This window comes from Oncorhynchus keta, chromosome 17, assembly GCF_023373465.1.
Source record: "Oncorhynchus keta strain PuntledgeMale-10-30-2019 chromosome 17, Oket_V2, whole genome shotgun sequence".
NCBI classification, from domain to species: domain Eukaryota; kingdom Metazoa; phylum Chordata; class Actinopteri; order Salmoniformes; family Salmonidae; genus Oncorhynchus; species Oncorhynchus keta.
In genome coordinates, this window is record NC_068437.1 from 26711032 (window position 1) to 26729181 (window position 18150).

The window sequence follows — 18150 nt, forward strand, 5'->3', positions numbered from 1 at the left end:
TGACTTATCAATACCCCATGAGTAGTGTACATTAATTGTAGGGTTTGGGTCAATTATGCATTATGTAGCTCATTGGTTAGGGTCAGTGTGCATTAATTCCAGACAGAGATGTCTCCATCTGCTGGACGCTGGCTTCATTACAACGCCAATAAGGCTGGTGAACAGTCTATTCTGTTGGCATGGTTCGCCTCTTATTTCCACTTACATTCAATTAATTCCCACACTTGGAGTATAAGATAGGAAACATAAATAGGATTTAGGCCTGGATTCAATCAGATTGAGTGGTAACCCTTGTTAGTCGACAAGCGCATAGCTTTTAATTGCTTTGTTTAGGGGTGTCGGAGGTGTAATTGCGTTAGAGCTGTCAAATCCACAATCCGCCCCTAGCGATATCTTTTGCGGATATTGCCATTTGATGCACCGAGTCGCCTTTGTAGAAATCCCATTCAGCTGTTACAAATTCGAACACTGGCATGTGTGATGTAATCTACAGCACGAGTACGAAACAAAAAAAGTATGAAATGTATTCACTACTTTAAGTCGCTCAACATAAGAGTGTCTGCTAAATGACTAGAATGTCAATGTAAAATAATTAGGCTGACATAAATCCCTCTTATTTACATGCATTATTTTTTATTTGAGTGTAATATTTTTTAAGGCTACACTTTCTCGATCTGAACTTCTAGTGGGGCTGGGAAATAATGACGGGTGTGGTTTCACGACCATGAACGCAAGAGCAGCCGGTCACAGATTTGATAGCTCTAACACACCTTCTAAACAAAAGCAATGAAAAGCTTGTTGGCTAACGCAATTTACTGCTGATCTTAACCCAGGCCTGTATCAGGTAGGCAGGCCTAGGGAACCTGTGTAGTGTATAAAAAGAGACCGACAATACAGAGGCAGACAGAAATGAACAGCCCATTACAAGCGGTAAATTTTATTATGGGATAACAGCACATAAAGCACATCTAAAATCGATGTGTCCAATGCACTTTTAATAAAGGTAATATTAAAGGTACAGTTTCTAAGTACAATATAACAACATTCATATTAGAATGGAAAGTATTTAAAAGACAACATTACATTTCTTATTTTTCTTTACAGCTGTATTTACAAAATGAATCAAAATACTTATTTCCATATTTAAGAATCAGACAAGAAGGAGCAAGACTACTTTTGTGAATAGACTACCTGCTAAAGAGAGTTCAGAAGAGCTGGATAAAAAGGTACATGATCATCTGTTCCCATCGTAAGATCAGTAGCAAACATGTGACTTAAAAATTTGTGACAACCACACACTGGTTTCTTTTTTTCCCCACAGTTCAAACTTCTTTCGCATGAAGAAATATCCCACCCACACACCACCCTCATATTAAGTTACCCCAACCCCTTGAGCTCACATTAAACACAGAACATTAAAGAAATTCAGATGTGTTGTATGCATATTTTGCATACACATATGAATAGTTGAAATACAATGCATTAGTCAATTTTCTGTTCTCAATAAAGAAATCAAAATGTTATGATCATAAAACAAAGTGAAAAACATCTATGTGGATTGTCCATTCTTTTGTAAAATCCAGAACCTGGTTCAGCAGGTCATCTTTTATGCAATATTGTCAGCCAGAATGTAAATCATCGATTTTACCATTTTGCATTACACCCTTCCCAGTTACGCTACTCAGATAAGAGGGAGAAACGTATTTCTATTAACTCTAATATCTATCATGGTGCCTTAAATAAACAAGGAAATGATCTATTACTTATAATGACAGAATATGAAAACGTTGAAACACATGAGTGACAGAGTTCACCTACTTGTGCAAATACATTGTCAGTTGAGTACATGTTTGGAAAACAAAACAAATTGTACCATTTATGCATCATGTAACACTGAGAGGCACTCAGTGTAGTACATTGTGTATTATTGCAAGCATATACTGGCTGATATTTGCTACAGAGTGAAAAGAAAAAGGTTCAATAAACTTGTAGCCTCTAATGGAGATATTTTTCATGTACATTTGTAATAACAGCACAACTGTGGTGCCAAAGTTCTAAGCTGGTCTCAAGAAACTAATGTTTCAGGGCAGTCTAACTTTGAAATCAAGAAGCTATAAAATGACCATGTTAAATGGACAATTGCACAGTACTTTTAAGTAAAGTACTACACAGCTAAAAGGTAAATACTCAGCATTTGCCAGTATGACCAGCTACAGCTTCAGCAAGTGGTTTTTACAATCAGAACAAATAAAAACACAATACTGCTGTTTCAGCCTGCAGATTTTTTTTTTTTTCAGAAATCAGAAAAGCAACCTTAAATAGCCTGTTAATTAGCAGATACTGGATTCACTAATAATTTTAAAGTGAGAAGGAAATAAGAGCCTTATCCCAGGACTAGCACACTGATACAGGTACTGGCTGGGTATTGAAGTACATTTACCACTATCATAATCATTATCATGATTATTTATTGAGTCCTAATATCAAATAATGCACCAATACTCAATGAAATGAATGAACTAATAGGGTTTCCTAGTCTAGGAATCAGGACATTGTCCACAAGCACCACACATCAGAATAACACAAAATAAATGTTGGCACACCCTACCTCTATCAAACGAATTCTAAAGGAGAGAAGCATACTAAAAACAGAGATATTGTACAGCATGGTGTATTTGATAAACTGATACATATTTGCACTGAGTAGGCCTTAGTAGCAGTATTTTCTTCTTACCTATACAGAATGAAGTTACAAAGTTACCTTTATACATGTGATCAATAATTAACATTAAATATTGTGGATTAAAAGCAGATGATGAGGGAGAGAGAAAGAGAGAGAAATGAATATATACAGGCCAGGCCATATGTGGTTGTTAACCTCCACCTGGGAACAGAACCAGTCAAATATACAGACGAAACAAAAACAACCAGAACAAAATAACACAAATTAAAAAGTGATAAATTAGAGGTGTATTTACATGCAGATGTCCAAAGCCTAAGCACAAAATAACAAATAATACACCACATATATTATTGCTTGACATTCGTTTATGGCTAGAAGTTTTTTTTTTCCAAAAACTTTTTTTTTGTGTTTTTTTTTAAACTATATTCTAAAATGTATTGTTATCTTAAAACTGTATCAGATGTGCTTTGGAAGATGAGAGTATTGTTAAAATGCTATGAAATTGACTGATAGATCTGGGTAACACTTTAAAACTTCAAAAGACGGCACAGTTGTAAACATGACATTACACCTATCATTACAATCTATATTCTAAGGCAAATAAATAGGAGTCCCATGCCTCAGGCAGTCAAAGCATCAACATAACACGTATGACAAGCAGAATGCTGAGTTGTTTGCTGTCTCTTTTCATAACAATTATTCTGCACTGAACACATACGACTGAGTGGTTAGTCATTTGCCCCAGTGCGCTTTGAAGGACTATAAATTGTATAGAGGCATTATGTCATGCTTATAACACTTGAGCGCTACACGGGATGGATCAATCTCAGTGTTACCGAAACCTTTCAAATCCAGGGAACACTAAGCCTTAAGACTCCTCATCCACATAACCCTGTTCCTCTTAGTTTATTAAAAAGCCTTGTCTGGGGTTTGTCTTATGCACACAGTGAGTAAACAAACACACTTACACACACGCACACTATTGCTTGTTTACACGAGTGCCACAGAGAGCAGAGACAGAAGGAGCAGAAGGTGTTATTTACATTGATAGACTAGCAGACTCAGTGATCCTTTGCTAACCATGTCTCAAATGACAGCATGCATGATGACTTATCCTCCCACACCATGTGGGTGCAGAGATGTTTGTTGAAAGAGTCACAGACACAAAGGATCCAATGCCTCAGATTTATCCCCATTGTCTAATCAATACGGCTAACAAACTGTATACGGAACATAGACAAGAAGGACATAACAACACAGTGAACAGAAAGTGGTAAGAAATGACTGCTTTTTGTTCTGGGTTGATGCTGCAATTGCTTGACAAAGAGACCTTTAATTTAGGACCAGTTTGATCGATATAGAGACAGAGAATGACATCTGTGTTTCAGGAAATGGGATTCCACTCTAGTGGCTTCCCGGCAGAAACCCGTAATAGTTGCACAAAGCTACCACATAGTTCTTGGCTGAGAATATGCTGCTTCCCCTGTCTGTCTGTCTTTTTCTGTCTGTCTGTTAACTCCCTGAGCATCCATATCTCTCCCACTGGGCCACAGGCCAGGCCCACTGTCACCTGGATTGTCAATCACTGGTTGAGACAGACTGGGTTTCACTGGTTAGTAGTCTGAGGCTACTGGTTTTCACCTAGACCAATACATATCCAAATAACTTTGGACCATTACAGAGATTATTACTTAGGTACAGCATTAATACAGCCTAAAGAAGAAATATTTAATATTGCGTAAGTATATTTGGTTTATCTAACAAAGAGGGTAATCATAAATTGGTGACATTGACCCTGGTGACACCATATTAGTCCAAATGTAGTATGTTATTATTGGAATTGTATGCAATATAAATAAACTGCATATCAAATAAAACATATTCTGTATGGCCAATGGGAAAACTGACTGTAAAAATGGGAAAATAAAGTTTGTGTTTATTATGAGATTGACTTCTAGGGCATAGTTAGAATTTCTGGTGCTTAGCCAACAGCTCCTTAAGTACTGTCCATCAGCAATGGGAAATATGACTCAGCAATGAATTCTACATGTTCTTCTGAACCACTTATTATCGAACATCCCTGAACAACACATGAACTCTACCTAATGAGGACCAACATCACAACAGGAACAATTTCAAACAGAAAGCGTGAAACAACTCTTCCCTGAGGGGTGACAACACAAGACTTTCTGTCTTGTACACATTGCACAGCAGAGGAATCATGGTGTGCAAACAGAAAAACAAACCAAACCACTATGGTAAGGGTTGTGTCAAAACTGTAACCATGCTGTGTTGGGTAATCTAAAGGGATATCAGGATTATAATGGGAATTCTATACAAGCCACCACTGAGTTTTTTGGAATGTCAGATCAATCCATTCTATATTATGGACAGGTAGACGGCAGCGCAGGAGCAGAAACTACTGTATGGCACATCCAGGTTTTTTTTCTACCGCTTGTCTACCACACTGACAAGAAAGACACACAAAAAAAAACAGAACCACGACAACGAAGCATTGACGATAGCACTTGTTCTACCATTGTCATGTTTCTTTCCTAGTCATACACTACAAACAACAGCTTCTCTAATTATTGCGGGAATATAGTAAGTGCTACCTGACTTCTCTTTCTCTCCCCCTCTCTTTCATGAGTTTAATTCACTATACATGTTACAAAAATAGAAGCTTTACTACCAGACAAGGCTTTGAATATTACAATTCCTTCTTCCCCTTTCTGTCCCATAACAAATGTCATAGCTGGGCAGAGGCCTTAGGGAAGAGACAGTCACAATCACTCCTCCACAAACATGCTTACGTGTGAGGCTAACAAGATGGATCAACAGCTGGTCAGAGAGGGCTGTGTGTGGACCGCTCTCTCATAGGCATTATATTTCTGAAGACCTCCATCACCTGGCCTGCTGTGTCGCTACTCTCCACTAGATGGAGACGTTGGACTGAGCACAAACGAGCAAACAGCTTGAGTACCAGGTTCATGTGTGCTTTTGTTTGAGATTGTATGCATGTGTGTCGGGGGTGTTATGCTAATAGGTGATGGGGTGAATGTGACCTGCCTGCCTCTCCAGACCATACCATGCTAGCCATCTCACAGGCAAACCCAAACTAACCAAACTAACCTAACCTAAACAAACCAACCCCCACCCAGACCAGCAGTGTCTGCAGCTCCAAGGACAAGCCTCTGTGACCATGGTTCAACTGGTATTTCTTGTGCACATGCAACACATCACTAGGTAATATACACGTCTTAAATTAAAGAAAGGTGCAAATAAAAGTGCCTTATCAATTCAACAATTAAGAAGTCAGACTACTAATTTCATACATGTTATTTAAAATAGAATCTATAAACATGACTTTTTTTGTATAGTAAGTACTTATGACCGTATACCCTGTAGTATATTATAAAACAGGTGGGATGGACCCCTATCGTTGTGGTGGTGCCCAATGTTTCTCCAGGGCATCTGTCCACACAAGGTTCAATAGCAGATGGCCTTGCATGATTTCTCTAAGCAACCATGATGGATGGAGTCTTTGACAGCTAAAATCATTGCGTTTTGACTAGAATTACCAGAATTCTACTTTTCCTTTTAGACGATTGTCCATAGAGAGGTGCCGTTTACATTGCCACGCAGACGGAGCCTCTCTCAAAGTCACTGCGAGTTTTCATTCTAAGCACTGCATTCCAAACATACAACTGAACACAGGAGAACAGGGGCTGAACTTGACCAGGACATGCACATTAGCAGCAATACATTTCCGTTAGGAGATTCTAACGTGATCTTTACCAAGGATTAATGGAGGGTACACATGCCCAGACAGCTATCTTCATTAGGGTATATGATACAGTATAGATTTAATAACAAATAAATATTGACATGGATCTGTTTTCCAATGCAATAAGACATTGGACATTGGAGCTCCAGAGGGGAAGTGGAGAGCCAGATCATTGGTGCTGAGGGGATTTTCAGGTTAGGCATGTGCATAGCCAAATTCAATATAATTTTCTCTATACAGTCAATTCTATTTTGTAGAAACAAGTCAAAACAATGAGTGCTAATCAGTGTGAGACATCCTGGGAACATGCTGGAATGATGTGCATGAGAGAGTCAAGTTCATCCAGAGAGGAAGCATTGTCTCCAACTTCTCTTCATGTCCCTGGGGCTTAGAGTCCCACCTGGGTTCCAAACAGAGACAACTAATCCCAATTAAATAAATGGAGAGAATCAAACACCCACAACCCTCCCCTCAAGAAAAAAAAGAAAGAAAAGTGTGCAGCGTGCCGGCCGTCCTGGTATGTGCAGGGCACCGTTAAAGTGTCTCAGATTCATGCTCCCCATGACATTCCCCACGGTGGCCACGCTGGCACCTGGCAAGGCTGCTGGCTACCCGTCAACGGGCATGGACTGCTCAAAGTCCGATCCAAAGAGCTCCTTATATAAGGGGGGGAAGTGGGCACGCACAATGTCTGGGTATATTGCTTTGAAAGCCGTCAGCTTCTCTGTATGCCTGCTGCACAGCGCTCGCAGTGTTGACACCTTGCATATCAACTGCGTTGGGAAAAGAAAAGAGGCAGGCTGTTATTTAGATTCACAGTAAGGCAAGGACATGGAGATCTCATGAAAATCTCTTCATTCACTGTCACAAACTGACCGGTAAATACTGATACAGGCACACACCAGGGGGAAATCTTGACACCTCACCTTATGGTGCTTGTACACCTTTCTTACATACAGTATCTGTGTATCTCTGCTCCAAAAATCTAATGCCAACTCTGAAATGTACTACTTGATTTAAAATAATGTTTGTTCAATAGTGGATAACTGCATTACTGTACACAATCTTTGATGCTTCAGTAGAGTTACGTTCTATATACTGTCCTTCTGTGAGATGACAGAGAGATGCGGTGGATGAGAGTGGGTGTGTAGACAGACAGTGGGTGTACCTTGGTGAGTATGCCGTCCTCTCTGTGGTTCTTCTGCAGGACATGCTGCAGTGCCAGCTGGATCTTCTGTTGGAGTTTCTCCACCTTCACCTTCTCCTGGAGCCAGGACCGGTCTACGCAGAGAAGAAACACACCCATTATCATCACTACAAGGTTTTCTGAATCTACTGTGGATAAAAGTGTAATACTCAGTAAGACAGCAATCAGTAATACTGATGACTGACCTCTGTGTCTAATTGAGGAACATGCTGGATGGATGGTTTTCAATGGAAGTTTGTTTAGAGTAGTTTCAGGGTAAGAAGGTAAATAAGAGACCCAGCAGTGTATATATGCATGTCTGCCCCCCCCCCCACCCCCCCCGCCCGCTTGTGTTTGTACTGCCAGTGACACCTACCTGCAGACATCAACACGAACGCGGAGAACAGGGCAATCTCATCCTCAGACAGGTGCATAGAACACAAGTTCTTCCCAAACTCGAAGACGGAGCTGATCAAGTCGTCACAGCCTGCCACAGCAAAGGATACAGACACAGAGAGATGGTTGGGGATGAGGATGAGGCAGTCTCACTCTTGATCTTTATTGGGAGAAAGGCACACAGGCAGAGAGAGGAGGTGCAGTGCACTGACAGCACAGGGGAGCGTCTGAGGCAGAACTGGCAATGCTTTTACTGACTTTCCCCTCCCAGACTAGTCACATTCTGGCAGTTTGGTGGCATTACACAACCCAGAATGAGGTCACTAATGAGTCTTTTAGTTAGATCAATTATTGAGGATTGTGGGAGACAGGCTGATGCCAGTGCAGCTCTGGAACCCCATCGCTCTGCCTCCCCAGGCCCGAGCCTCTTCTCTATCTGGAGCAGTGTCTGACTGACTGTCTTACTGACTGACTGTCTGACTGACTGACACTGGGAGGCTTGTAAGGGAGGTCACACTCATGACACTGAATAGCACAGCATTGTTACTCTTCTGTCTTGCACACACGCACGATTGTGCATACACAACACACACACACAGATCTGTTTAGGCTTTCATACTACACTTTCACACTGCCGCAAGGACACATTCGTTTCCTCCAAAGGCATTTGGATGCAAGGGAAAATACACTGTGGAGTGTCTTAGTAATGACAATGGCATTCAAAAGCAAATGCTATTTGCTTACACCTGCCATATTCTATGGCGCTTTCAATGATGGTTTTGATATAACTCTCCCAAAAAGCAAACTGGATTTCTTTATTCCATCTTAACAGGAGCCATATGCAGCAGCAGTGGCTCAGTAACAACTCTATTCTGCCATATGTATCCACTGGGGAGAGGAGAGATCCAGGTGAGGCAAGGATGAGTTCTCAGTGTTAGCTTCCTGGACCTCAGAACTTTGTGGAGGGACATAAAGAGATACGCCAACTTTGACTGTTATATAAAGCAATGCATGCTTACACAAACACACACACGTGCACGCCACACTGCACCGCACACACGTGCACAGGGTTGAACATTTGGAGCACTTACCTAATGACTTAAACACATCAGGCCCAGCATACTTTCCATCGAAATAGACTGTGTTGTTTTGAGAGTCGAAGGCACGGCACATTCTCACAAACACAACCTCCAAAGAGCCTGCAGAGACAGAAATAACATCATGCTAAACCTGGGTTCTTCTCTTCTACAGATCCAGTTAGAGTTGCCAGTCAGGCATCACTATAGGCCCAACACATCATATGCAGTATTTTGTGTTTTCTCCTCTGTCATTTACGTGTTATACCCCTTATTCCTTTTAAACAGAAACCCATGACATGGAACAAGTCATATAATTCCATTTATACACATCTTTCTCTCCCCCTATAAGAAAGGATTTTGAAACATGATGCTGTATACTGCTGCGCTGTGTGGGACTGGATCAGAGGATAAAAGAGATGTAATAGAAGCTGTTACTGCGCTTTATGAGGCAGCACTGGTTTAAAATGTCACGGTAGACAAGGGATCTCTGTCACCATTTCATTATTACTATTGGCAGTGTTAATGCAAATAAAATCCCAGGGTAATACCCACAGGAGGCTGGTGTGTGTGTGTGTGTGTGTGTGTGTGTGTGTGTGTGTGTGTGTGTGTGTGTGTGTGTGTGTGTGTGTGTGTGTGTGTGTGTGTGTGTGTGTGTGTGTGTGTGTGTGTGTGTGTGTGTGTGTGTGTGTGTGTGTGTGTGTGGTCAACGTGGCATCTAGCTAGTGTCTCAGCTCAGGTAAAACTGTAGTCCCTCTAATGCAGGGTTCCCCAACTGGCAGCCCGTGGGTGATTTTATTTCTTCCCCCAAGTTTTCTGAACAAAAAGATATAAAAATAACGTTACAAGTGTATTTATTTTTGTATCATTATTTTCTTGTTGCACATAAAAACCAGCAAATCCTCTCCAAGTGATTTTAATTCTGGAAATCTGTTCCAAGGTATTCCCACGCATAATAGAGAGATAAACTGTATGTGATCGTATACAAATGTAAGCAAGGTTTGAAATGACTATGTTTTAGTCAAATATTATATCTGTTTGGGCTTCTTGCGATCAATTTACAGTTTACAAATGATTTGTAATTATGTTCCAGCCCCCTGCCCATCCGTTCAATAAAAACTTGTTGATGTTCCCTGCTCTAATGCCGATAAGCCTGTGTCCTGTTATACAGCAGAGGGACAGGAACGGAGGGACAGAGGGAGGAGGCAGGCAGGGTGGAGTCTCCTGGCTTTGTGAAACACAGTCAGTCTGTGAAGGAGGCTTTGTGAAGTCAGGTCAGCTACGCCCTTGTGACAACGCCTGAGGGGGAGACGGGAGTTTGAGGGGTGGTGGGGGAGAGACGGCGGTGAGCCGTGTTGACGGGCTGTCATACCTGCTTTCAGCAGCACTATCTGATCGTTCTGACACAGCTCCATGAAGCCGTCGATCCGCTTGGCAAACTCCACCACGTACTGGATGGCCTCTGTGATTTTGATAGCACACAGCTGCCACATGACCTCTCGGGGCTAGAGGGACGGAAAGAGAAAAGGGTTATCTGCTGTAGAACAGATGGGATTAGCTCTGTTGTGTTTGTAGAACAGTGAGGCAGGTAAAGCAGTTCTAGTGTGAGTACTGCTTTGTGGTAGTGATGGTACCTTGGTCTGGTAGCTCTCCATCTCCTCCTGCAGGAAGGCCTGCCAGGTCATCTGCTGCAGCTCCTCTCTCAGGTACTGACACGTCTCCATGTGAGACTTGGAGATGTTCTGGGCCAGGTGCTCTGCAACACAACCAAACAGCACAGCACAGCACATCACAACAGTGTCAGACCTGAACGCTGCTCAAGGGGAATGGGAGTAGCTCACAGATGAACTATGCCACATGAAAATATGATTTATTTACAAGCTTCAACTAGGAGGTGGAGAGCTTGGGCTTTATTTGACTGGGAAGACGCTTGTTGACATTTCCTTTTACTGCCTCCAGGAAGCTCCCAGCTGAAGGTTCTGCCAAACCCAATCTAGTTATGCACGGGGAGGAGGGGCGGTCGGCTGCACAATATTACTCATTGAAACAAAGGTCACATTTGCTCAGAGAGAAATATTGAGTATAAGAATTTAAATGGTTTTGAAAACACATCTGTTAAAAGGAGTTCCAAGGCACAGGGGAGCCTAAAAAAAATGATTTCCCCAGATGCGTGCCCTGCTGGATCCTGATTGGCCCTAATTAATGGAAACTAATTACAAAAAAGAGGCTCTTTTAATGAGTGTTGGAGATGAGTCTCCAACCGCCTGCTATTTTAAGCAACCTTTGTGTCATTTGCCCCATGGTTGAGTTGTTCTCCCTCCTCCTCCCCCTTCTCCTCTCCCATCTCCCCCTTGCTCCTCACCTAGCTCAGCCATGGACACAGTGGGGGATGTCTCTCCGTTGGTAAAGGAGCAGTAGGGGAAGAAGCCTGAGCCGGGGGCGAAGTCGCAGATGGGCTCGGGCTTGATGCCGTTGATGTCCAGGCCGGACTGGTCAGGGGAGGGCTGGATGTCCAGGTAGAAGCTGCTGACTGCTGAGTCGGGCTTGCTGCCGTCGGGGGTGTGGCCATCCATGTAGCCACTGAGGTCGTCGTGGAGCTCTGTGAGGCCATTGGCCGAGAGGCCGTAGGTGGGTGTGAGTGGCTCGGCCTCGCCGGGCTGCTGCTGGTGGTCACGCTGCGCCTGCTGCAGCCGGTGTTTCTGCACCTCCGCATAAAGGCTGTCCCGCTGCTTCTTCGACATGCGCCCAAACTTCACCGCTGTAGGTGAGAGAGGGAGGGAGAGAGGGAGGGAGGGAGAGACTCTCCTTTACTACTGACACATTGACGTAACACTCACCTGTGACTCCAGTTTAGCCTCTCTATAACAGGTAAGATTTGTGATTTCAGGAAGTATTAGTGGAGCAATCAGCATTAAGAAACCTTCAACACTACCCCGGGAGAGCAACCTCCACAACCTACACAGCTTACAGGCCACTCAGACACGAGACAGTTTGTTTAATAGAGCCCTGCACACTAAACAGAGCTGGTCCTGAGAGTGAGCCGCCTCAGCTCAGAGTTCTGGGGTCTGGCAGAGTGTCAGATGGCCCGTGTGTGGACAGAGTGGAAGTAAGCGGAGCAGAGGGGAGCGCGGGCAGATGGACTCTGGTGTGCTGAGTAAATGCAGGAGTCACCTTGGCCTGTCCTGATTGTGTGTGTGTTTGCGTGTGTGCTTGTGTGTGTGTGCATGTGTGTGTGTGCCCATGTGTGTGAGCAGCGGAAAGGCTCTGAAGGCCTGGCCTGATTACAGGCTCCTCTGATCCCTCCAGCCCAGCCCAACCCAATTCAGCCCAGCAGGAGGTCCCTCCTCCCCCATAGACACTCACCTGTGTGCTTCCATTACTGCGCCTCAGCTGCACCAGTCCAGCACTAATGACACCTCCTAACGACCCTCTGTTCATCAACCCTACTTTCTGTCACACCTGCCAACTTACTGCACAGCCACGCCAGTTACTGGTGGAAATTACACAGTGACGTCTGTCTCGTCTAGTCCACACTTCCCTACTCTAGCCACTCTGGCGTTTATGATTTAACAATCTGTCACATCTATCTTTCAATAAAAAAATATCATAGAACAATTGGATTATCTACCCATAATGCCCTATTCACTTGCATGTGTTGTCCTGTCTTGCAAGTGTGTCTGTCCCCTCCCCTCTTGTTGACGGTGGTACGTACCGTCCCTTGACATGCCCACTGCCAGACATTTCTGCAGCCGGCAGTGCTGGCAGCGGTTGCGGCTGGTGCGGTCGATCAGGCAGTTCTTCTGACGGGGGCATGAGTAAGCCGCATTGCTCTGCTGACTCCTCCTGAAGAAGCCCTAAGACAGGAGAGCGAGAGGGAGTGGAGACAACCATGCTTACAATATGAACCACAGTGGTACTGCTGTATCCAATGACTGATAGGCTTTTATTTCTCTAAACGTTGCGTTTAACTGGGTTCTTATTGACAGTATTCATCACTATTGAGGGTGTTGTTGCTGAAATAATGTAGAATACTGAACTGCCATTGTGTTGCAGGCTATTGTGTTCTAGTGTCAGTTGTATAGAGAGCTATGTCGTTTTATTGAAGGGGTGGTGTGTTTTAACAATGTTTATTGCAGGGGGTAGTGTGTTTGGGTATGATCATAATTGTAGACAGTATTTTCTATAGTTTGTGTAATTAGTGTTGATTAATAACAGGGCTCCAACACGTGCAGTGCTAAAAGATGTCATACACACACCGATTGGAATCCTCATCCTTTGACTTAATGAATTGATTCCAGCACATCATTAACATGCCCCACTCCACTTCTCCATACACATATGTCTTAATTATCTGCTCATTGGCTGTTTAATTACAAGAAAACAGCTGACAGCTGCCGAGTTTCTTTATAATGGCAGCCATTACAGGAACCAGGCTAGAACTGCTGGTGACAAGCAGCACTCTTTAATAATGCTGTGATTTATGGTCCAAACTCTTGTATTCGCACATATCATTAAATGCCTCTCTGCCTGGAGTAATTAGCAATCATTAAAGATACATTTCAGCAGTTTATTCTTTAGCGTTTTGTTTCTCCAAGGCAGCTAGCTCTTGTCTGAGGGAGCGAGAGAGAGAGAGACAGACTCTGAGGAGCAGCTGAAAGAGCTTCTGTCTCTCTGTAATAAAGGTGCCTGTTGGAAGAATATTAATGACTCGCCTAGTGACAAGCACAGGAACAAAAATACACTAGAAGCACAAAATAAATCCCCCTCACTGTGAATGGGTGGTATATTTGAAACAGTACAAAATCGTGCTTCGATAAAAGCAGCATACTGTAGCAAACAGCCCCAAATCCTCAAAAATTCTAAGCACTTCTTTTGCTGATTTTATTTGAAGGAAAAGCAAGCTGCAGCAGAAGCAGAAACACTGAAGCAGCATGTCCCTGAGAGGGAGAGTCTGTACAAAGCAGAAACACTGAAGCAGCATGTCCCTGAGAGGGAGAGTCTGTACAAAGCAGAAACACTGAAGCAGCATGTCCCTGAGAGGGAGAGTCTGTACAAAGCAGAAACACTGAAGCAGCATGTCCCTGAGAGGGAGAGTCTGTACAAAGCAGAAACACTGAAGCAGCATGTCCCTGAGAGGGAGAGTCTGTACAAAGCAGAAACACTGAAGCAGCATGTCCCTGAGAGGGAGAGTCTGTACAAAGCAGAAACACTGAAGCAGCATGTCCCTGAGAGGGAGAGTCTGTACAAAGCAGAGGAGTCACTTTGTCCTGCTAACAGTGGAGCTCTGTGATGTCCTCTGTATGGCTTGACCACTTTAATGATGATGCTCTCTGTGAGTTTACACTTTATCGTCTCTCGAAAGATCGTTTCAAAAGATAGACAACGTGTTCAAATGTATTTCCTTGTAAGTTCAACTTTTTCTGCTTCCTGTCCCCCACCCCACCCCACCCCAACACCCTTCCTGTCCCCCCACCCCACCCCAACACCCACATGTCTAGGTGCTTACCTTACAGCCCTCACATGTTATCACACCGTAATGGATGCCTGATGATTTGTCTCCACAGATCTTGCAGGGAATTATTTCGATTTGAGCTGGAGAGAAGAAAATAAAACAAATCAACATTTTTCTGTCACAGTAAAACGCCTTCAGTATGTATAGCATGTTGGTACATGAAAGAGCACTGCGCTTCAAAAACATCTCATCCAGTGGCTTTGAATCCTCACTTCCACACAACATTAAATGAATATTTACTGAGTCGTGCATGAAGGAGGCCATTTTGAATCTTCACTGAGTCACCAGCCAACCACTGTAAACACAGTGTCGATTTACATTTCAGGCACAAATGACGCAGACTACCACTCACCCACATAACTGAACTTATTCCCCAGTGGAGAAAATTACTTAATGTTATCTCTTTAACTTCAAAACCCTCCATACCCAGCAGAAAACCCAGTATGGCCACAAAGAATGATAACCTTCCTATTGGGATGGTGAGTAGCTATATGAGGCCCAGTGAGGTGGGAGTGGATGAAGGCTGTCACTTCAGACAGTAGTAAAGTGTAGTAGAGTTCAGTGAGGTCGATAGTGTTCCGCTGCTGACAGGCCTGTGGGTGATTTAGTGGGCATAGAGGACACAGTCATGGGGGGACAGGTCTCATCCATCCCGGCCCCCTGCACAGGAGCAGAGCAGCAGGCCACAGGGCAGCGGAACACAGAGAGGCATCTCAGACACAGAACCCCCAGCCTGTCCTACAGCTCTCATGCTTTATCACTGCAGCCTCTGACACAACGTCTCTCTCTGCCTCCACACTAGATCTCTATCTATAACCCAGCTCTCCTCCACAGTGCAGCATCTCAGACTGCCATTGTTACAGCACGCCGTAGCGCCAGACGAACCATACTGTCTGATCTACACTGAGAAAAGATTACAGTGGGTTCTTTCCCTGCTCTATAGTGACTCCTTACCCAAATGCACATACAGTATAGCAAATCAGAGCAAAGAGCACTATCAAACAGCCTACTCTTACTAGTGCTGAAAATGTATAATTTTACTCATGACCCATTCTAAACATCTAAAACCAGCGACATGTACTACATCCATTATAGTATGGCAAGGTATTACATCAGTCTCTCCCCTAGCTTTATACATCAGGCCTAGAGTCTGTCATATAGGCCAGAGTAGATAGAAGCTCTGTACTACTTTAGTACACCTTCACATCCAATCCCTTCAAATTAATTTGATCATATCAAATGGGTCTTCCATCCAGAGGACTCAGAGCCCATTTAATCAGCTGCCTGGGAGCGTCTGTTGTGTCATGTGGATAATGTCGGTGTCCCTGAAGCGTGCCCAAGGGAGGGCCGCTGTTCCACCAACCCTTTACCACTATACACACTGTCCCTCCATTCAATAATCTCTGTTAGCTGGCTCTGTTAGCACTGCAGAAGTCAACAAGACCTCACCCCTAGATGCAGAATTAGCCTACATTTCAGTCAAAGACAGCAGTGGCACACACACCAGTCAGTTATCATATGGAAAACACCTCGGATGACATGGTATCCTGCTGTTCAATAGGGGATAATGCCCATAGTCTGCCTAGACTACAGGGAAAACAAACCAGGAGCCAGGTTTTGAGACGCTTGCTGAGAGGGTTACTTTATAAATGATCATTATTAATTTCTGCATTGTGTCGAGACGGTTGTCATTTTGGTTATCTCTGTTTGAACACTGGCATTATGGGCAGTGCACTCCATTGTTTGTTTTTGTGCTCTCCCTGCATGAGCATTAGCGGTGCAGTGTGTTGCGACTCCTTTAACATTTTCAGCCTCATTACAAACATAATTTGTTCTGACATGCACTCACAACAAGTGAAGCGTGCTGTAATTAAGGCTGGCTGGGGTTGTGGTTGGAGAAACAAGACTGTATTGGTGGGCGCTGGCCACTGGGTGGCAGTGCAGGGCTGTCACTCTGACTGTGTCTGTAGCTGAATCCTCTCCTCTGAGCCCAGCTTCCAGCTCCCAACTTCCAGCCCTCTCGCTTTCCCACGGGCTCCAGGCTCTGAGCTCCAGGCTTAGATTGCTGCCCAGGGTAGCTGCGAGATGCCTTCATCTCCCCTGAAGAGGCAGGGCTGGCTGGATGCTCGCTCAGGCCTGACAGAGGCTGTGCCACATCAGGTGAATGCAGAGGGAGTGGAAACGGCAGGGCTGGGCACACACTGATGAGGATGGCTCACAAAGCCCTATCTGCAGCAGTGAGGCCCTGAATGCACACAGCCTCACCAGACAACACTACTACACAAGCCTCTGAATGCTCGGTGCACTCAACAGTAAAAAAGGGTTTGTCTCCAGTCTAACTGTGGTAGGCTTTGTGGTTTGCTATGTAAAAGAAGAATCACAGTGAAATAACATGCTTTCTGGTATAGATTCATGAGGAATAAATACAGAATAATAACAGCATGAAGATCAAATAAGCCATTAAGTCACCTAAGCCATGGGTTCACGTCAATATTTGTAGCAAGCTGCCATCTTGAATGGCTGGTAATGGGGCTCCCAGTCAGACTACAATTCGGATAGTGTGAGTGGTTTAAAATTAATTCACACAGGGGGCGATGGTCAAACAGAAAGGCCTTGTGCCTAAGTACTTCAGATCTGGAAGTCAATAGCTATTGACAGAAGCCATGGTGTTAACTGCCATTGTGAAGCTCGCTGCTGGCTCTGTGTCTGGGCTTGACCAACGCTGCTCACTGCTGATGATCACATTCACAGCGCCTGCCTGTCTCCATGCCTCTCTGCCTGCCGTGCTCCCTCCCTCCCTGCCTGCCTCCCTGCCTGCCCGCCTGCCAGGCAGCCCTGCCTGCTCTGTTTAGGACATCAAAGCCAGGCACAGTGAGACGGTCAGCCATGCTAAAGCCCAACTCAGCAGCCTCCCATTCCTCATAGCGCTGTGAGATTGCCTCCACACACAGGCCACATCAAAGAGAGGGGGGACCTGCTGACGCACACAGATAATGTACTGTGAATCATACGGCAGCATTCACAAAATACCCATCTACAGAAAGAATGAAAAAGGTAATGACGAAGATCCTCGGTGGAGGATCAACCTCTGGTGTGGGTGGCTTTCGACTTTCACAATGGCTAGCGCATGGTGAGAGGACTGTGTAGTAGCCAGCCTCATGCAGTAGTGAAGCCTAGGTTTGTCATACGCCACAACTTGTTAGAGATGCTGTCTGTGTCCATCGCTGTGCAGTTCAAGGAGAATGATTCACATCACATAAATGCCCTTTGGAGTCTGAGGATGTCAAGCCCTCTCTGTGTCCACCTCTGCCCTTCACTGTGTACCAAACCACCCTGAGATCAAACCCCACACGAAGATAACACTGAACTTATTAATCCCAGGAAATGAACAGAAAACCGTTTACAAAATGAAACAAAGGTTTTGCCTTCCACATGCTAACTGCTCCCCGGGACTCTGTCATAGCGTACTGCGTTCTGTAGCTAGCGCTTTAGACCTGACATAAGCACCAC

At 44.2% G+C, this 18150-nt stretch overlaps 1 protein-coding gene across 3 annotated transcripts in view; it reads right to left on the reverse strand.

The window, feature by feature from the left end:
* Positions 1–898: 898 nt before the first annotated feature.
* The window catches only part of LOC118396713 (nuclear receptor ROR-alpha A), a 288021-nt gene continuing 270769 nt past the window's right edge, over positions 899–18150 (reverse strand). For all 3 annotated transcript variants that reach the window (XM_052465766.1, XM_035791086.2, XM_035791087.2), the window contains 9 exons: positions 14635–14720; positions 12841–12982; positions 11491–11886; positions 10763–10884; positions 10501–10633; positions 9144–9251; positions 8033–8143; positions 7639–7751; positions 899–7243 (listed from right to left, as the gene is read on the reverse strand). In XM_052465766.1, the coding sequence (XP_052321726.1) occupies positions 7079–7243; positions 7639–7751; positions 8033–8143; positions 9144–9251; positions 10501–10633; positions 10763–10884; positions 11491–11886; positions 12841–12982; positions 14635–14720 (1376 nt within the window). In that variant the 3' untranslated portion in view covers positions 899–7078. The remainder of the gene's footprint in view (positions 7244–7638; positions 7752–8032; positions 8144–9143; positions 9252–10500; positions 10634–10762; positions 10885–11490; positions 11887–12840; positions 12983–14634; positions 14721–18150) is intronic.